We start from the raw sequence: 22,065 nt of genomic DNA, 5'->3' as shown, positions 1-22,065 counted from the left end.
CTCTCTCTGCTTTACTGCTATTACCTCTTTCTTATTCTGCTCTACTGACTCGTTCTTTTTAAGATATTAACACAGAAGAAAACAAAACAATTGTCGCTGATGAATAGACCGTAGACATAATTATTCTTTTATTTCACATAGATAAATAGTATACCGGCCATACTGCATTTAATTATTAACAGTTAAATGAGGTAGACGTCACTAACATTAAACGACACACTTTAATATGCAAGATGAAGATAACAGTATCACCTATAGGGCTAATTAAGGTGTGTGAAGGACGAATCTTTCAGTGTGTGATGTGGGATTTTCACCTGTATAGGGCAGATTATATGTCAACCCCTTTAGATTGTGATATTATTCATTTGCATACTGTGACTTAGCCTCGACCCCCGGCAAAACGGGTTGGACTTGTTTCTGAAGAAGAGGATGATGCAGCATTGGCGAGAGGAGGGGTAATACGTGTAAAGACCTTCCCTGGTGTATGTAGATGTGTAGAAAACGACCAGTAGAAGTATATAAGCACACAAACAGACACACACACACACACACACACACACACAGACACACACACACACAAACACTTATGCACATAGTTATTTAAATGTATAAAAAGAGATAGAATAAATAAGCATAATCTGATGACGACATAATATTACGTAAGAATTGACAAGTGGCAGATGACTCTCACACACTCCCTCCTCTGCCCAGCACCTCATTTCTGCCAAGGCCACACTTACCTACGCCAGGCAGGAGAAAGTTATATACACATACATACCAGCTAGCAACAAGACACTCGCACGCACACACACGCACGCACACACACACACACACACACACACACACACACACACACACACACACACACACACACACACACACACACACACACACACAGGTGATTCTACATTTGTTTCCATATATAGTTATTATGTGCGAGGGTATATATCAAGAAGTCTCGCTGTCTCTCTCTGTCTCTCTCTGCTCGAGAGACGTAGAGTGAGGGGCGACATGATAGAGGTGCATAAATGGAAGTCCGGGTTAAACAAAGGGGACATTATAAAGGTACTCAAACTATCCAACCAGGAGCGAACTCGTAACAATGGTTTTAAATTAGACAAATTTAGATTTCGGCGTGAAATAGGTAAACACTGGTTTGGAAACAGAGTAGTGGATGAATGGAACAAGTTACCAAATATCATCATTAACTCAAATACGCTGGATAGCTTCAAACATAGGTTGGATGCTTCTATGAGCAATAGGGGTTGGGTATAAACGGGACTGCCCAGTATGGGTCGATAGGCCCGTTGCAGTTTCCTCCATTCTTATGTTCTTATTTCCCTGTCATTATTTTATCGTTAATTTTCCTGTCTCTTTTTCTCTCTCTCTCTCTTTTCTCTTTTTAAGTTTTTCTCTCTGCCACTTGTCTACTCCCCCCCCCCTCTCTCTCTCTCTCTCTCTCTCTCTCTCTCTCTCTCTCTCTCTCTCTCTCTCTCGTTTCTACACCTCCCATTCGTCGATTTATTACCATTTCTTTACCTTTCCTCCACGACTCCTAACAAAGTCTTTATGTAGATCAAGAGGATTATTATTTATGAAGGTTTAATTTGCTGTCTTCAATCTGCTACAGCGAGGGAGGAGGAAGTGTTATTGTCTTCTCAGGGCTGGTGATCTGGGTACTATGGCTGGCTGGGGTGTTCTCTGGTGGTCATTAATAGACAGAAAACCTTATGTGGTTACAGCTTGGTCTGTATATTAATGTATTTAGATTGCACTGTACCTATAGATACAGTACAGACAGACAGACAGACAGACAGACACAAAATATTTATTCAGTCATCACTATACATATCCTGGTATTAATCATTTCTCTCTGTATTACACCAGTGTCTGTCAGAGGCAAATTTCAAGCGTTAGGCGATGGGTCATTAACATACAAGACGCGACTCTAAGTCAAAAGATTCAAGTGGTAAATGTTCAATATAACAACTGAACTAATCATCCAAAGTAAATACACGAGGGGAAGGTTCTCAGAGGATGATAGGACAATCGTTCCCAGGGTATGATGAAGTGAACGTTCCTGGGGTATATAAAGCTATAGGGCAAACTCAACATTTATCAAAAGTATCTATACAAGTTATGGATAATATTACTCAAGATAATTACGGGTACCTGTAGATTAGGTTAGACCTCTGGAACCTTACAATAAAGGTATATTAGGCATAATTTTCAGAGGGGTGAAAATAAGCATCACAAAAGTAAATTTCAATACCGGATGATTGAACACTTTCCAGGAAATGTGTCGTGGTTGTGTTCTTCAGTGGAGCGACGAAGTGACACCCCACGACCCCACAGAGTCGAATAAATTATCTAAAAATTCCGTAAATATCAGAACAACAACATGACAAATACGAGTCATTATTCCGTAAGCGCAAATTAAAAAGCTTATTTTCATTTATTGTTTTTATTTTTTTATCATCAACAAACGGTTGGATGACTTGGTATACGTGTTTTCATTTTCTCTAATAAATTTGCTGCGTCACGGCAAGTATAAAAGCAGCGTGCAACAGCCAGGAGGAGGCAGTTGAGCAGCGGGTTGTGTTGCAGTGAGTCGCCGTCTGGACACAGGTACGCTCTGCACTGGTGTACTGCAGGGGACATTGCTGGTCCCTTATTTATTTGGTGATATTTTTGCGTTGTCTTATTTTCGAATCATCGGGGATAATAGAATCGTTGTCGTTTATTAGTCGTCTTTCTCTTGCACTGACAAGCACAACATGAGTACTTTAAACTGACTATATATTGAAGGATTTGCCTCCAGAGCTGTAAGATCGAAAAGCAATTTATAAACAACTGTGCAGTATATTGATTAAATAGCCCGTTTTGTGCCGTGGTAATCTTTCCTAAACAAGAAATAAGATTATAACAGTATTTGTTATTGTGAAATACTGCCAAACAAAACTGGAAGTAAGTAGTAGGCAGTTACCAGACAGGGAGGTACTACCACCTGGGAAGATATTGGAAGCATAATGTGTTGTCTAATGGTAGACCCTGCTGCCATATGTGACCAAGTCCCAGGTTGATGATCTGGCTTTCTTCCTCATTTACACACAATTGCAGGGTCTCAATTGTTTCTCATACATAACACAACATACATATAGCGTTTCTCACTGTTGATTTTTTTCATTCTTGTATTTCTTTGTATTTATTATTATTATTATTATTATTATTATTATTATTATTATTATTATTATTATTATTATTATTATTATCACAGTGTTGTTATTATTATCATTACCATTAATATTTTATTTTATTTTTTATTACAAAATTTATATACTATGAATTATTATTATTACATATTCGCCCCGGCTGATGGAGTATATATATATATATATATATATATATATATATATATATATATATATATATATATATGTATATATATATATATAATGTGTATATATATATATATATATATATATATATATATATATATATATATATATATATATATATATATATATATATATATATATATATATATATATATATATATATATATATATATATATATATATATATATATATATATATATATATATATATATATATATATATATATATTGTAATGCACGGTATTGAAAGACAGACGGATTATATTTATATTGTAAAAGAAATTACTAACTTTCCCGATGGAATAAGATTACGAGTATATGATTATTTCGTGAATGTTGGCTAGGTCATAATAGTGTAGAATGACTTATACATCCCTCTTAGCCTTTTATCGTCTCCCTCTCACTCACCTTCCCTAGACGTCTCTGTAATCGACCTTCTACAAACTTTATGAAGGTGAAGAAGAAAGTAACCCTAGACATATATAAATACAATTAAATTATCTCCCCACCATCATTCTTCAAACGACCTTCATCACACGTTAAAATATTCAAGGCTAAACATATATAAGAAATGAACTCTGAAGGATTTTTACACATTAGTTTGACTGTCGTAATAAGGAAGGGAGTCGAGACGTATTTTTATTTATCAAGGGGTGAGAACCTGTCGAGAGAATAATACCGAGCTAGTGATTGTTTACAAGGTCGAAAGGAAGAAGAAAACATAGATGGCAATTGAAAGACACATGACAAAATAAAAAGGAAACAAGTTATCGATGGGGGAAAAAAGGAGCTTAGTGGACAGTCACCAGGTTTATTACAGAAGACTTGATGATATGAGTGAGAAAACAACGTTAATGTTCTCTCGCGGTGAGGCATTAACAGACAAAGATAGATAGATAGATAGATATAACTAGTATATACGATTATATAAATAGTTAGACAGAGAGATAAATAGATTGAGGATAAACAGATAGATAGATAGTTGAGTTGATAGAAATTCCGTTACAGTAATAGAGTAATGATGGGTTAATGTTATATAAACAACATCAATGTTATCACTGCAAACAATAAACCTTACTTATAATTAACATCTCTTAAATAAATACATTAACAAGTTGTATTTGTTAACACTTTACAAAGGTAAAAATGTTCTAATGTTTATTTTTTCAGTATTATTTGTTAGTATTATTATATATAGTGTATAACTGTGTATGAATGTTTATTCTAAACATACACACACACACACACACACAGACACACACACACACACACACATACAAAACAAAATGCGCAGACACTCGTTACACACAGACATACACAAACACATACAATGTTCAAAGGCATACATTGCATATACAATAAATAGGCACTTTGTATGCGCGATAATTTACAAACACCACAGCCAGCACATTGAAATAAATATCTTCCTAGTGTACACAATACACACACACGCTTGTACTCATTATGTAACAGCACGTATACCATGTACACATACCTTTACGACACACACACACACACACACACACACACACACACACACACACACACACACACACACACACACACACACACACACACACACATATTACCAGTGTGCTAGTGTTCTCACGTCAACTGGTACTGTAAGTTAATTCTTTAACAGTTGTGTCGATCTCTTGTTTGTTTGTTTGTTTGTTTGTTTGCTTGTTTGTTCCGGTAGGTCAATCAACATGTTCGTGTTATTTGTGTTATAAAGTTGTCGCAATTACCAAAATGATACTGATCATCCCTCTGGCTTGATAATGACTATTGACAGCGGCAATTTTAATTTAGAACATGTAATAATTACTTTCTGTCACTAGCAAGAGCTGTCGGGTTTCCTCTCTCATAATTTTAGTGGAATAACATGACGAGTTTACCAGGTTATTTTACTCTGAATAAAAATGAAGAAATATACAAAGTCATTAGAGATGGGTATTATTACCTTGAGACTTGTAAAATAAACTATATCGTAATCTTGGTGGAATAATATAATGAATTTCCCCATAAGAAGACGTACAAAAAATAAAAAAAATCAATACGGATAGACAGATAGAGACACTAACGTTATGATTTGTAGTGAAGATCTCATGGGAAAAATAATCTTATGGGATCGACAGATGAAAATACCTCAGCAGTCGTGAGGTGAATATTCTAAACGTCTATCACTACCTTCATCTGGGAGTCTGGCCGGTCGAGCTTTTTCTCCCTTCACCCAATAATTGGTCATTTGTGGTGACATTTCTTGGAGCTCAATGTTTAACCCTCTTACAGAATCAGGAGCGGAGGGCTGAAATGAGGTTATTAATGCTAATGAAGCGTTTGGGTGCGGCGGAGATAGAGAGAGAGAGAGAATTTAGAGAGCTACTGTTTAACCTTTTGCCCACCGCTTGTATTATGGACGGTGGGATTGGCCGAGGTGTACAGCCGCCCGCCCCCTCCTCATCAATCACCTCACCTCTTCCTACATAATTCACCAAAACCTTTTATGTATTTCTGGGACCTATAGTTGTTTATCTTTCGTTTTTTTTTTTTTTTTATTAAACTACGTGTAATTTGGATCATCAGGTGTGTCACGTTTGGTGTCCTGCAGGTGCCTGTGTGTGTTTCTTTACGCTTGCGGTAGACCTAAACATTGGCTGACTTGTATGTTTTAATTAGCAGCACAGAGTTAGTTGTTCCTAGTGTCCTGACTCTTAACTTTATTGATATTTTGGAAATATTTAAGTCTATGTAAAGTTAAGGAATGTTTAAGTTATAAGTAAATGTGACTCACCCGTTGTGTTGTGGACGAAAAGTAGCCTTAAGTAACATGAAGCTGTGTAAGTTATTCCGCAAAACAAGAGACTGATGCGACGTAACTACATATTAACTTTTGATAGTACTATGCATAATACCTTACCACATATTAACATACAATTTGGCTATTAAGTCCACAGCCTTAATCATCACTACATCTACGTTATCTAAGTGTTAATATTTTTGTTACACTTACTTCTATCTTTTACTATACCACCAAAAAAATTATATCAGATTACTGTGTATAACCTCTACTGTAAACTATGTACAGTATACTTATAATACAAATATATAAAAAAATAATAAAATATAATAAAAATATAAATAAAGAAGTGATAATTGTGGTACATTAATTCAGATGATACTAAATGTTATATAATACTTCCTTGAAATAAATGTACAGTATATATCAGGTGCTACTAAGAGAGCTCAGGATCACACACAAACACACACACACACATCAATATCACACCTCCCGTAGCCAATGTATCCGCCTATTGTAGAGTTACTGTGCGCCGCCTATTATCCCAACCCACCATCAACACCCCAGGAAGCAACACAATTCACTCTAGCAAAACAATGAAATGAACAGAGCGAAACAGAGAGAGAGAGAGTTTGTCACAAATATTCGCTCGGTGGGGTGTTGTGTCGTCACCGCGAGGCTCTTGTGTTTGTTTTCACTTTTCATCATTACCCTATCCTATATCGTCCATCCTTCTCTCTTTGTCTCTCTCTATCCTCACCTTTTATTGCCTTATCTTTGTCTGCCTATCCTTCATCTATGCATCATCAATCCTCCCTTCACCCTTCAGGTATCCATCCATCCTAAATCCTTCTCTGAGTTTCTTTATCTCTCTCCCCCCCCCCTATCACTCAATACTCTCCATCCTCTATCCTATCCACCCTTCATCCCTCACCACTCACTAACCGTAATATCCACTGAATTAATACACCCTCCCTGGAACTCGATGTACTGTCCCACAATATCATAAAGTACTTCCCATTATAATCGTGTACTTCCTTTTTGTGGTGTACTTCCTGCCATGGTGTGGTGTACTTCCTATTCTATCATGGTTTACTTCCTGCTATCGTGTGGTGTACCTCCTATTCTATTATGGTTTACTTCCTGCTATCGTGTGGTGTACAGTCGTGAACAGAAGTCCTGTCGCCCCTTCTGCTGCTCCACGAACCCTGAGATTCAGACTCATGAATCCGAAGCATTTATGGGCAGAATAATGCACCAGTGTCTACTGCTTCGGGTTCATGAGTCTGAATCTCTTGGTTCGCGGAACAGCACAGGGGGCGACAGGACTTCTGTTCACGACTGTACTTCCTATTCTATCATGGTGTACTTCCTGCTATCGTGTGGCGTACTTCCTATTCTATCATGGTGTACTTCCTATTCTATCATGGTGTACTTCCTGTTATAGTGTGGTGTACTTTTATCCCTATCATGATGTGCTTCCTGCTGCTATAATAGATTGAGTTTTCTCTTATAATAGCGTAGGCCTATTACGTATTTCCTGTCATAGTGCCGCAGTTTGTCCTTCACACTGGGAAGTATATTCAACAAAACCTGGCAAATATTAATATCCATTGTTTACTAGCTGGGGTGCCCGACAATGCCCGGAATTGTTTTTGAGGGCCAGTTCATAGCCTATGTTCGTGACTACACAGTCATCTACACTGCATCCCTAACAATATAACCTTTACTACATCCACTACACTATCCTCTATGCTATCCACTACACTACAACAACTACACCACCACTTTTAGGGGAGGAGTCGACCCCCCAAACTTAGATGTGTTTTCAATGAGGAAAGTGGGGGGAGGGGGTGGGGGGGGGGTATCACTGGGTCGACCCCCATTCTCTACCTTCGGGACACTGCTGTGGTAAGTGTACATCTCCATACCAAATTTCAACTCTCTATCTTTAAGACTGCCTTTGTATTTAGCGAACAGACACACAAACAAATATACAAACACTGTGCTTTATTTACACAGATTTTTCCTGACGTTTTCCTTCCGAAATAAAGTCCATGTTTTTTTTTTTTTCTCGTGTTAATTTCAGACATTTTTAATTTGTTATTCAGTAACATTATATTATTACTTTATTTCATTCGTTTCACTCTAGTGCTCAATTTCCTATATTCATCTGGTTTTTCACTCTAGTTAAACTTATATCTTCATTATAGGTTACTCTATTCATGTCTCCAAATTATCCCAGCCTTTACACAGTTAGACAAATACTGTAACTAAAAGATTAATAAATACTGGGGAAACGCTTCGAATATTGCTTCTACGTAAATACCATTGATGCAACAATTAAATACAAAAAAAACCTAACAAATATGAGTACTGTATACATCCATCCGGTCAGTGTGTCATTCATGGTGAGGACATCTGACACCAGTGCCTCCCGGATTAAACCTTCCTCCCCTCCTCCCACGGGGTACGCAGGAGGGTGATCCCTGACCGGCCTGGCGTGTCGTCCTTCCACCAGCGGGCCAACATGACACTACGTACTTCACAGCTTACTGACGACTTACGATAAAGAATTCAGAACACTCAAGCGTCATTCGGTAACTACTTTAATTATTTCAAAACAAAAAGAAGTGAAATGGTGTTATTTAATGTGTAGGTTGATTCTCTCGGCCCGGCATTTTGATTAGAGGTTTGACATGAATAGTTTTAGGTATATCAGCTAATACCCTGGTCGACACACGAGGAGGCATATAGTGTATGTTTATTGAGTAGCGACGAACGAGATGTAAAAAATAAAATAAGTTAGACGTAAATGGAAGAAAATAGAGGCACATTGAATGAAACTATATACAAAACGCCTTTGAACTATTGGTGGTATATTATACTGGTGCAAATTGCGACCAAACGTCTTAAAATTTAATTGCGTTACACTAGGACATATATCATTGGTCTACGCTCTGTGTGTGTGTGTGTGTGCTCGCAGGAGGAGAGCAGTATAGGGTGTCTGTGGGTGTTCCCCGAGGCGCGTGATGCATTGTTTCATAAATCTGGCGAGAGGCAGCGGTGTGCGGCCTTTTATAACACGATGCTCTCATGCACGTCTTTATGGCAGATTCATCGCCCCGCCCAGCCAGTCAGCAAGGTCTTCTCAACTCTCTAACCTCGTGTCTTTCCCTCCAAGTGATCTACCAGGACACTCACCCTAGCTACAGCCTCATCACGGCCCTCTCAGTGTTTGAGTTCGTGTTATAGCTGAAAGAACAAACATAAGCAGATGTAAGAGAAAGTGAGAGTAGCAACTGCAGCACTTTCGCACTGCTGTGGTCACGTCGACGGCTGTACCTTTTACTTCATTATACAGCCCCAGTCGCTGAGTTGCTCTCTATGGCCCAGCTGTTGCCCGGACAGTGTTTGTTTATTCTAGCGATGTTTATATTGACCACATGATCCCGTTCTGAGTCTGTGTTTTGCTCTACCTCCTCCAAACATTAGGTTATCCTCCCCCCCCCTCCCCCACACACGGATGAGGTTCAGCAATATTCTCCCTGTCATCCATTGCTAAGATCACCCTTCTCCCTTGATCAAGGTTATTGCTCCATCCTTGTATACTGTTCAATGTTCATCCTCCTTCCCTCATTCTGTTGATCAAAAACCCCTCGCCTCCTTTTTTCCCTATTACCCCATACCCTCTCTCCCCCACATACACAAACACACGCCTTCCCTGCACACCCACACATCCTCTCTCCCCCACATACACAAACACACGCCTTCCCTGCACACCCACACATCCTCTCCCCCACATACACAAACACACGCCTTCCCTGCACACCCACACATCCTCTCCCCCCACATACACAAACACACGCCTTCCCCTGCACACCCACACATCCTCCCCCACATACACAAACACACGCCTTCCTGCACACCCACACATCCTCTCCACATACACAAACACACGCCTTCCCTGCACACCCACACACCCTCTCTCTCCCCTACACACACCCACACACCCCTCTCTCCTTCACACACCTACACAACCTCTCCCCTACACCCCGTCCCCTCACACACACACACACCCACACACCCTCTCTCCCCTACACACACCCACACAACCTCTCCCCCACACCCCCTCACCTCACACACCTACATACCCTCCCCTTCTCCCCAAAGACTCGTGGTTAAGTTAATCATCTGACTGGTGTGATGCCTCTTGCGGGAGATATGAAGGCAAACGTATAGCCTTTCTGGGACATAAGGTTTGGACGGTACATATAAACCTTCCCTATGTATAACTGACGTAAGGGTGAGTTACGTTTAATTAAGTGTGTGTGTGTGTGCTGGGGTTAACTCCGTCCTTAGAACTGTACGTGAACCCTTTTCCACGTACGAGAAAGTAACCCTATTAATATGATTATAAGATATGACTAAAAAATTATATAATTAAATTGATCGAAAATAACTATTGTTTTTTTCTCAAGAATATAAATAACTAATAAAAGGTAATTGTTACGTATCTTGGGTTTATTTGTTAACATTATGGATTATCTCTGATTCATAACTAACTCGTTTTATCTTGATTCACCATTATATTTCTTAGTATTCTAGTGAGAGTTGATGTTAGTCTTTTTTTTTTATCTCATTACACACTGATCTCTCATACACCCCGTCACATATACATCCCCTCATACACCCCATCATATATACATCCCCTCATACCCCCCATCATATATACATCCCCTCATACACCCTATCATATATACATCCCCTCATACACCCCATCATATATACATCCCCTCATACACCTCATCATATATACACCCCCTCATACACCCCATCACATATACACCCCCCGTCATACACCCCATCACATATACACCCCCGTCATACACCCCATCATATATTCACCCCCTCATACACACATCATTATACACAAACAGAAACAAACAAGGTGTATTTCCATCCGGTCATTTATGTCATTTATACTATTCATTAAAGTGGGGGAAGTCCGGTTACCTCCCTTCCCTCAATGTGACCCCATGAACCTCCCCCAGACCCCCTTCTCTTCATGACCCAATCCTGACCCTGCTGGACCCCCTGACCCTGACATATTCACCCCTGTCTCTCATACTTCCTGTAACACACACTCTATCTTATCACATATCCACCCCATTAGACCCATCACATATCCCCATTAGACCTATCACATATCCATTAGACCTATCACATATCCACCCCATTAGACCTATCACATATCCACCCATTAGACCTATCACATATCCTCCCCATTAGACCTATCACATATCCACCCCCATTAGATATCACATATCACATATCCATCCCCCCATTAGACCCATCACATATCCACCCCCATTAGACCTATCACATATCCACCCCCATTAGACCTATATATCCATCACATATCCACCCCCATTAGACCCATCACATATCCACCCCCATTAGACCTATCACATATCCACCTCCATTAGACCTATCACATATCCACCCCCATTAGACCTATCACATATCCACCCCCATTTGACCTATCACATATCCACCTCCATTAGACCTATCACATATCCACCCCCATTAGACCTATCACATATCCACCTCCATTAGACCTATCACATATCCACCCCCATTAGACCTATCACATATCCACCTCCATTAGACCTATCACATATCCACCCCCATCAGACCTATCACATATCCACCTCCATTAGACCTATCACATATCCACCTCCATACTGTCTTTCCTTGAGATGATTTCTGAGAGTCTCACCGTACGCCTCTCTTGTTGCAGAAGTTTTCAAGGATGATGCAGCGTGTTGCCCTCCTGCTTGTGGTGGTGGCTCTGGCCGGTCCTGCCGCAGCCTGCAAGTACTGGTGCAAGACTCCAAACAGCAATACCTACGAGTGTTGTGATAAAGGCAACCCTTATTATACGCCCCAGGGTAAGTGTCAAGGGTGGTAGGGGAAGTGGGTGTAGGGGGAGGTTAGAGAAGTAGGGAGAATATGGGGAGGTGTCGGGGCGTTAAGGGAATTTAGAAGAATTTAGGGGAGATTAGAGGAGTAGGGAGAATGTAGGAGATGAGGGAAGTACGGGAAATATGGGGAAATGTGGGGGAGGTTAAGGAAGTAATGAGGGTGATGAGGGGAAGTAGGAAATGGGAGAATGAGGAAGGAGAAGGTAAGAGAAGGAGAAACAAGGGAAGGTAGAAGAATGAGGAGTGAGATGAATGAATGATGAAGAAGCATGAGTAGAAGAAATTGAGATAGAAAAAGAGAAAGATAGAAATGAGGGATAGTTTACAAGGGTGAGTAAGAAAGGGATGAATAGGAACAACAGGAGAGAGAGAGAGAGAGAGAGAGAGAGAGAGAGAGAGAGAGAGAGAGAGAGAGAGAGAGAGAGAGAGAGAGAGAGAGAGAGAGAGAGAGAGAGAGAGTTAACGAACAATAGAACAGACAAGCTTCATAAAGACAAAAAATTACGAGAGTAGAGAAAGTTGTCGTCCATGCACACACACACACACACACACACACACACACACACACACACACACACACACACACACACCCACCCACCCAGGAGACAATGTGAGACTAAGTATTGTTATCTCCATCCTGATGACCCAAATTGACCGATGACTCTCATGAAACTACAACTGTTCGTCTCGTTGCAGAAGAAGACTACGACACTCCGTATGTTAGTGGTGAGTACACAGCTGCCGGTGCATGACAGTCTTATTGGCATAACTGTAAAGAAGAACAAAAATCCTTGGTTAAAATCTGTCATGAAAATCACTAACTCGAGATTAATGTCAGTAAAATTCTGCATGACTTTGCATGATCAATGTTGCACAAGCAGAAATGTGATTTACGAGAATAGATATACGTTATTTGACAGAAAACATTACGATTGCATGAAAGACTATATACGTAAATACATCATTTCTGTAGGATACATAATTTATACATACTTTTCTTTATTAAATAGATTCAGAAAGTCATCCTCTATTGATTAACTGTTAATTTTAATAAAGATCATGTTGAATTAGTTTACCTGTAATTAAGTTGATGTTATTAAACTACAGGTTAAATAAGTATTGAGTAAGTTGACGTAAGTTAATGATGAATGTTATGACAGGTTACAGAAGTGCATGATTATGAATATGAACTGCATGAATAGATAAGTTATGTGTTATACAGAACATACACTCAGTCATGTACACACACACACACACACACACACACACACACACACACACACACACACAGCTAATCGGTAACAATAGACAGACAGAAATACAGGCATACAAACATAGATAAACAGTGAGCTAAGAAGCAACAACAGACAGACAGACAGACAGAGAGACAGACAGACTGACTTAAGAACGTTAACGACAACATGAGAGTGACAGAAGGACCCCCCCTCCTCCCTCCTCCAACAGACGACTGCTCCTACTGGTGCCTGAAGCCTCATACCACAGACTACCAGTGTTGTGACACCCTCGACTACTCACTACAAGGAGATGAGTCACTCTACCACGACGAGTCACAACCAAGTGGTGAGTCATTTTTAGGACATTGGGTTGCTAGTTAGTTAGTCATGGGTCGCAAATAACTAGATGGGTGTTTTCTGAGACGGTGAAATGAGAGTTGGTTGGCGGTGAGTCGCGAATTGTTAGTGAGTCATTTCTGGTTGGTGTTGAACCACTTCATGGCGGTGATTGGCTAGGGTCACTGCGAGGGATTTGATTGGCTGTGACTAAATACTCTTAACCTAACCTAACCGAATATGCATGACTGCCTCTTCTGGACTTTAATTGGTGACAAAGCCTTACGTAAGTGATCATACGTTTGTGGTAAGTCGTGACTCAGTGGTGAGTCGTGAGTCAGTGGTGAGTCGTGAGTTAATTGTGAGTTCCAAGCCATTGGTGAGTTATTTACTAAGTGGCAAGTAATGTGAGTTGGAGATGAATTATTCGTGCGAAGTAAATCTTTTTTTTGTGTGGGGGGGGGAGGGATGGGTCGTCCGCGGGTAGTGAGTTACTAGGGCGGTGAGTGAGTCGTCCGTCGACGATGAATGAGTCGTTCGTGGATGGTGAGTGAGTCGTTCAGAGGCAGTGAATCACTCATACCCATAGAATCAGAGAGAGAGAGAGAGAGGGGGGATAATGAACTCGAGACCCGTCCAACGCCACACACTGGATCTGTCAAGCTCTTGGGAATCTCAAGGGACGGCGAGAGGCTCTAGGAAGCTATCAACACAGACTACATAACGCCACACTAAGGCTCGGGATGGCTGGGCACGGGAGAGAGGCAGGAATGAGGCCAATCAGAGGCTTCTACCACACCCGATTACGTATTGAGCGTAGGTGAATATTTGATTCCCCGCGCGAAGGATTTTATATATTCGTGATTATATAAGATTTGAGAGAGAGAGAGAGAGAGAGAGAGAGAGAGAGAGACTTAAGGAGGAAAGCATTATGAAGCAAATGGGTGAGAGTGTTGCATGTAAACAAAACAAAACACGTGGCCACCTTTCTAACATGACTTGCACCACCACCATCGCCATCATAGACACACACCCAAACTTTCCACCTGTCATTACTATCACCACCCATCCTTAACACCACCCTCATCACTGACATTTCACTCCATCATCATCACTACCAGCATCACCACCATCCTTACTGCCACCACCACTTCCAACACTACCATTCCTATCAACATCACCATCACCATATCCTGCTATTACTACTACTACGCCACCATTACCGCCCACCCCTAAAACAACACCAACAACAACAACAACCACCACCACACCCACCACCACGACCACCAGCACCCTCCTCACTACCACCATCACCACCATCATCAGCCCCACCCTTCACTACTACTACTACTACTACCACTACTACTCACCCTGTACACTAAACGCTGGGTCAAGCTAGGTCACTCGTCGATTGTATGTACCGGGTCACTGAATAGTTTTTATATTTTTATTATTTATAATTTTGTTACTGTGTGGTTTAATATATAGTAACTGACGTATTATAAAATGGACACTAATAATAATAATAATGATAATAATAATAATAATAAGTTGGGATTAGTTATGGGATTTAAGAAAGTTCAAGATAGGATTAGTGTCTTGGGAAAGTAAATCCATGTTTGTATCTTATTTTAGATAGTTGAAGTTAATTAAGATATTGGTCTCGCATAGGTTAAGGGTGCCCTGACAAATTGACATTTCCCGACACGCCAGCCATATAATATTCTACCTGTCCATCTACATCTGATTCTACATAATTTACCTGTGGCCTTCGAATTTTGACAGTTACTACATTATTTATTTACGTTTAATGATATATTTCTTTTAGATGACGCAAGTTCTACAACGACAGCAGGCACAGGTAAACACTACCGTCAACCCACCTGTGTTGAATAAGGGTCACTGAAGATTAGCCCCCAAGCTTATTACACCTTAAGATTAATCCCAGCTTATTTCATCTCAAGATCAGTCACACGTCTATTTCAGCTTAAGATTAGCCTCCAAGCTTATTTTACCTTAAGATTAGCCCCCAGTTTATTCAAGCTTAATAATAATCTCCATCTTATTTCACCTGAAGATTAACCACTCTAACGCTAACCTCACCTAACCTTACCCCCCCATCAGGTAGGGTTATGGCGTTTTATCATTGGGTGAAACAAGCTGGTGGGGTTAAACTTCAGTGACCCTTCCGCAGTATTGCTTCACCATTACTTCTCTGTCTTCCCCCTCACCCCATCCTCTGTTTCTTACTGAATATGAGGAAGGTAACACAGAAACATCAGGTTCCTGTGTGTCTATAACGAGAACCGGAGTTAAACAATGGATATATCAGATTCTTGGGGGGTTTGCCGGGTTAATATAGGAAATGCACGTGGTTAAGATGGATATATATCATTGTGACGTTGATATATTAGATCTTGAGTCAGTAATATAGTTCACCCACACTATACAGCATGACCTCACTCGTGTACCTTCTTGTGACGGCTGATCCTCTGACATATACTAAGAATCTTTCCTTCACGGTTAACACGACTAAGCATGACTGTAAACTGACTGTATCTCTGTTTAATCTTATGGTTTGATCTCAACTTGTCTCTTTTATTATTTTCTTGTTTCTATTACTTTAGTTTTTAAGTATATATAATTAATGGACCTTAAATAACCTAAGTCGTTTTTGTGAATAATTATATATGTAAGGTGTTTTATATCCCTTTAAGTTTAGGTATTTTAAATAAAACTTAAATATGTCGTTTTTGTATGGAAGGTGATTTATATTCCTTAAATTTCTGGTATAATTAATAAATCATAAGTAAATTAGTCGTTTTTATATAGAAAGTGACATGATAATTTTTTTTAAAGGGGATGCACAAGCTCACAGCAACTGTTACTACTACTGTACCTACGACGGTGATGTGTACTGCTGTGCTGATGACTCCCGACCCAGTGAGTACCTCTCCCTCACTCTCTTTACTCTCCCTGGCTTAATATGTACCTCTCCCTACCTCTCTTTATTCTCCCTGGCTCAGTGAGTAGCTCTTTCCTACTCTATCTGGCTCTCACCATTCGCTTCCCTCACTCACTCCCCTCCATACCTCAGGATGACCTCTGCACAAGCCTATCCTTTATCTAGTGGCGCCCGTGACTCTCTCCGTCACACAGCCTTCCTTAATCCACCTCATTTTCCCTCATACACTAACTAGTATTCAGTGGACTCCTGAACGTTTCATCCATAGTAAAAGTACAGGAAGAGGAGGAGGTATTCATCTATTCATTTCTGCTTTATAAAAAATCAAAACAGAAATAGACTTATTAGTGTAGGGATCTGTCCGTCCGTCCGTCTGCGTGTCAACAAACTTGTTCTTCTCCGTAATGCAACTTTTAATTAAACTTATCATGAATATGTGTCATCGCAGGACAAAGTGAACACCATCAGATTCAAGTCACTATATCAAAGGTCACAATTACATAAGCGAAGGTTAGGGTTTATAACTAGTGGTATAGTAACGTCTGTATATTATTTACCTACATTAACAGGTTATGTAGCAGAGAGATTGGTGAAGATATTATTATTTTTTTAGTATTTGTCTATCTGTCGTGTTTATTCTTGATTTTCTTCGTTAATGTTCCTCCCGTGTCAAGTTTGAATGTTCCTCCCATGTCATTTTTTAATATTCCTCCCATGTCAAGTTTAATGTTCCTCCCGTGTCAAGTTTTAATGTTCCTCCCACGTCAAGTTTTAATGTTCCTCCCATGTCAAGTTTGAATGTTCTTCCCATGTCATTTTTCAATATTCCTCCCATGTCAAGTTTAATGTTCCTCCCACGTCAAGTTTTAATGTTCCTCCCACGTCAAGCTTTAATGTTCCTCCCATGTCAAGTTTGAATGTTCCTCCCATGTCATTTTTTAATATTCCTCCCATGTCAAGTTTTAATGTTCCTCCCTCGTCAAGTTCCGCAGTTCAGTAGATGTAAACAGAAACCACTTCCCATAATACTTTTTGTCCCGTTCAGAATAAAAAATAATATTAAATTTTTTTTCACGATTTTATAGCATAGTCAACATTTATTTTAGTATAATCTACACACGAATGTAGGGTAAACACATGAAAGAAGAATGTTGAAATATATAGACTACACACTCGTCAATAACCACTGTACTATGTGTGTGTGTGTGTGTGTGTGTGTGTGTGTGTGTGTGTGTGTGTGTGTGTGTGTTTCCCCCTCACCCGCTGCGCTACTTCAATCCTGCACCACAATTTTTTTTCCAGTAGTCCCACACGTCTCATCTCGCCCCTTCACTTTCCACTTCCAATTTCATCCACTCTATTCCCACATCTAATTCCTTCCAATCAATTCATTAATCTCACGTCTCCCATTCTGATCCGGCAGTTGATTCGTTTCAGTTAGTTTCCTACTTCTTATTCATTTCGGTTGATCCTTACATTACACATACCCTCCAGCCTCCATCCTCCATCCTCATGTCATTTACATCCTCCTCACATCCCACGTCGTTTTCCAATCCTAGATAATAAAAAAAGTTATCACAGATAATCCCCACAGCTCTGGAAATACATTAATTTTCCATATTCCCTGATGACAAAGCTTCACACAATGACCAGTTCTCGTCACGCCAGCAACCCGTCAGTTCCCCTGCGAATACCATCTTTTATTTAACCTGCATAAAATTGATCAACAAAGTCATTAATGCAGCAGTAGCTACAGGGAGAACTGCTGGAAGGTACAAAGACTTTTGCACCGTCGATCTGGTCTTAGTTTCACTCGTTTTTCATCTAACAATAGTTCATAACGACAACAACAATGATAAACAAGCAACGTTATTGATCTTCTCACTAATTTTCAGTCCCCAAGAGTCACGACAATCACGATGGTAGTTGTCCAGAGGAAGAAGATCAGATGTGCAAGAGTTCTGGCATCTTCCTCCGTCCCAAGAAACCAAAGGTGAGTCTTTCCAGATGCAAGAGTTCGGGTAAGATACATCACGAGTGTGTTCATGTAGTTGTAAGGTATGAAGAAAAAAATAATAATTCTAAGTATGACAATGTGAGTGTGTGAGTTGTGCCAAGAGCCCCCAGATATCTCCAGATAGTTAGGAGTTGTTGTACTTTTTCAGGTGTGCTTGTATATTTGTCTGTGTGTCTTGTGTTGTTAGTGACCTTTGAGTAAATCGAGAAATACTATTGATGACATGACGCGTGAGCTGAACGTCCGTCTGTCAAGCAGGAAGAGAGTCAGTAATTTCTTGTGTTAGATCCTTCCATTATGATTAAATTCTTTTAGACTTGGTGTCAGCAAATACTGTTTTATGCACTTGTTTTCATGCATTTTACAGTCGTGCAAACATTGTCAAATACAGTACAGGAGTTGGCCGCCGTCAACAAATTTACAAAATACGTTGCGTCATGTGGAAGTCATATTATACCACGATTATTTCAAGAGTCCGTGGCTGACGTCATCTCGGCCCTCCATGTGACGTCGTTTAAACAAAAGAGCTCATTGGTTGACAGCGGGAAGTAATGCATACATGACCGAGAATTCAATTTTTTTATCCCTTTTTTGCGTCTGTTTTTTGCCCTGAACTGTGTCTGTCTGTCTGTCTGTCAGTCTGAGAATGTGTTTTTTTTTTCCTGGCGGCGTGCAATCAAGCGGCGAGGTAGAGTGTCCGCACCAAAAGTTGAAGATTGAATTACCAGTGCAAGACTCAGCACTCCTGCCTTGTCAGCCAATAAGTGATATTGTTGGTAGGACGTCACTTAGCGTCAGCACAGTTCTGCTCGGCGTGAGGTTGGAAAAATCTCATGTGGAATATAGCGTTAAAAGGGGCTGGGGTGTGAGGGAGGTGTGTCCATTAAGTGAAAGTTGATTTAGCAAAGTGCATTCAAAATTGTAGATGTGAAAATTGCAAACACAAACGACAAACACACATACACATAGATACACACACACACTCCCACACAGATACAAACATGTAGACAGAGAGAAAGAAAGAGAGAGAGGGAGAAGAAGGGGAGAGAATGAGAGGGAGAGAGACAGACGGACAGAGAGGGAGGGAGGGGACGGGAGGGGAGAGAAACAGAAGCAGAGATACGAGGGGAAGAGAATAAGAGAGAGAGAGAGAGAGAGAGAGAGAGAGAGAGAGAGAGAGAGAGAGAGGACGAAAGACCACTATCCATTGGAGCCTCAACGTAGGGGGGTCTAACTAGAGATTAAAACACAATCATGTCCAAAAGCTTAACTATTCAATACTCATTCTCTCTTTGTCATATTTTGAGCAACTTTGCGTAGCTGGATGTAATACGCTGTTATGAGTTGACTCTCGGATATAACGATTTAATGTGACCTGACTCCTTTATTATATTCCGCATATAGTGAATGTCTGGGTAGTTATTTGTTTCCACTCATTTTGTATTTTTTTTTTTTGTGAAAGATATTTTCATGAGTCTAATGTCTTACACTGAGATAAAATTGTACGATTGATTGTGATGTTCCCTTAATATCTTAAACACAAATGTATACGATATAAACCCAGACATACATACATACACTCATAAACTCAGACATACATTACACATATTCTTAAGGTAGGATCGTCTATTTTACGGTGGCTAACCTGTGGTCCTTTCCCTCTCACCTGGACTCACTTACCCTTGTGCCCGCAGGTGGCTAAGACCTCTGGCTCCATCCAGCTGGCTGATGACAATGGTAAGCTTCTGCAGTCTTGTGCCTCCGACGGATACTGCAAAGAGGATGAGAGGTGCTGCGCATCCAAGTGTGCACGCAAACATGTCTGCTTGAAGAGCCTGAAGAAGGAAGGGAGTGATGACGCAGAGGCCGAAAACAGAGAGTAGAAGAGTTTGTAAGTAAGTGGAGAGGAGAAGGAAGAGAAGAAGAGAAACAACAAAGAGGGGAGAATAAGGTAGAAAAGGAAAATATAAGCACATTTAAACAAAGGTACCAATTGTCGACGCTCACGTCTGGATATCATGAGCAAAAAATAAAACAAGGATGGATCTCTGGAGAGCTTCCTGACGTGAGCAGACGAAGGGAAACGTGAGCCAGGAGCACATCAGTCCGTGTTCACAGCTTCCTACAGTACAATTAATGATCGGTGGGTCTACTTGTGTGTGTGTGTGTGTGTGTGTGTGTGTGTGTGTGTGTGTGTGTGTGTGCGTGTGTGTGTGTGTGTGTGTGTGTGCGTGTGTGTGTGTAGCGTAAACTGAAAAGTAAAGAAAAAAAGTGAATTTTTCAAGGCACACAATAGAAAAGAAAAGCAGTTCATTGCAACTACAGGCCAGTCGCTTACTTCCAGCATGTGACACGACGATGTGGCAGTAACAGTTCTCCACCTCCTGGCTCCCTCACTCCAACATTTGGACGTTCAGTCATCACGGATGTTTTTATTTGTACCTTCACACGTCGACACCAGCAGCTGCGACTCAGCATCTCTGACAAAAGAAATCAATTGTTCGCTTGTTATCGGTTTTTAATTTATTTTGTTATGCTTCAGAGTTCTATGCTAAAGTACGTGCGCATGCATCTTGTTGACCCTTTATGTTACTAATATGCACCAGTGTATGTTCCACTTGCATAATATTATTTATCCCACCATTGTTTTTGATGAAATTTTGTAGCCAATAAATTAGTATTGCATAAGTCATATGATTGAAGTTTAACTGTATCCTCTGTCAAGTTGGACACCACCAGCAGTTTGGGGTCTTCCATATGAAGCAAATATTGAAAACCAATTAGAGTCTCCCACAAGTATGGCTGGCTTTTTGCTCTTTAAAAGCGAACAGTGCTCAAGCCTAACTGCTGCAACAGGCCCATATTTTTACACAAATAAATTATATATTAAATGTCATTCTGCGTCCACTGCAGGTCAACCCCTTTACGACACGCTCATATAACGCTGCTCTCTACTCTCCCCACCTTCACGCTCCTCCTGCTTACAGACTGCTTCTGTTCCTCTCTCACTTAACCTACAGTACAGCCACCTTCCTCCCATACTGTGCCCTCTGTCTCTTTGCATTTATTATATTATATTGTCCACCACGTAAACCATTTCTTTCACCTTACTACCCATCCTTCTAGCTTACATCATCTGGTATCTACTGTCAGGCTCTCATATAGCTGTTTACACTTTAACCAGCAGGAGTCTCACCACGCATCCATCGCAAACTCCATCTTGTCTTGTTTCCATTTCCTGGCTTTCGATAGTGTTGGGTGTAACTCCTCGGGACTGCAGCAGCTACGGAAAAAAAAACCCGAAGGAGAGATTATGTGAACTTACAG

General features: G+C 40.3%; 1 protein-coding gene across 5 annotated transcripts in view; it reads left to right on the top strand.

The window, feature by feature from the left end:
* Nucleotides 1-21,430, top strand: part of LOC121875768 — a 37,044-nt gene extending 15,614 nt beyond the window's left edge. The window contains exons 1-8 of one of the 5 annotated variants that reach the window (XM_042380465.1): nucleotides 2,574-2,628; nucleotides 12,002-12,152; nucleotides 12,882-12,911; nucleotides 13,650-13,766; nucleotides 15,585-15,617; nucleotides 16,616-16,699; nucleotides 18,617-18,714; nucleotides 20,433-21,430. In XM_042380465.1, coding sequence (XP_042236399.1) covers nucleotides 12,014-12,152; nucleotides 12,882-12,911; nucleotides 13,650-13,766; nucleotides 15,585-15,617; nucleotides 16,616-16,699; nucleotides 18,617-18,714; nucleotides 20,433-20,621 — 690 coding nt within the window. In that variant the 5' untranslated portion in view covers nucleotides 2,574-2,628; nucleotides 12,002-12,013 and the 3' untranslated portion in view covers nucleotides 20,622-21,430. Of the gene's footprint in view, nucleotides 1-2,573; nucleotides 2,629-12,001; nucleotides 12,153-12,881; nucleotides 12,912-13,649; nucleotides 13,767-15,584; nucleotides 15,618-16,615; nucleotides 16,700-18,616; nucleotides 18,715-20,432 lie in introns of those variants that run through there. The other 4 variants (XM_042380456.1, XM_042380481.1, XM_042380474.1 and 1 more) reach the window with 4 other exon arrangements.
* Nucleotides 21,431-22,065: the final 635 nt, after the last annotated feature.

The sequence above is a fragment of the Homarus americanus genome, unplaced genomic scaffold, assembly GCF_018991925.1.
Source record: "Homarus americanus isolate GMGI-L3 unplaced genomic scaffold, GMGI_Hamer_2.0 scaffold21048, whole genome shotgun sequence".
Classification (NCBI taxonomy): Eukaryota; Metazoa; Arthropoda; class Malacostraca; order Decapoda; family Nephropidae; genus Homarus; species Homarus americanus.
Note: the sequence above shows the minus strand (reverse complement) of the source record. Positions and strands in the feature narration are given on the sequence as shown.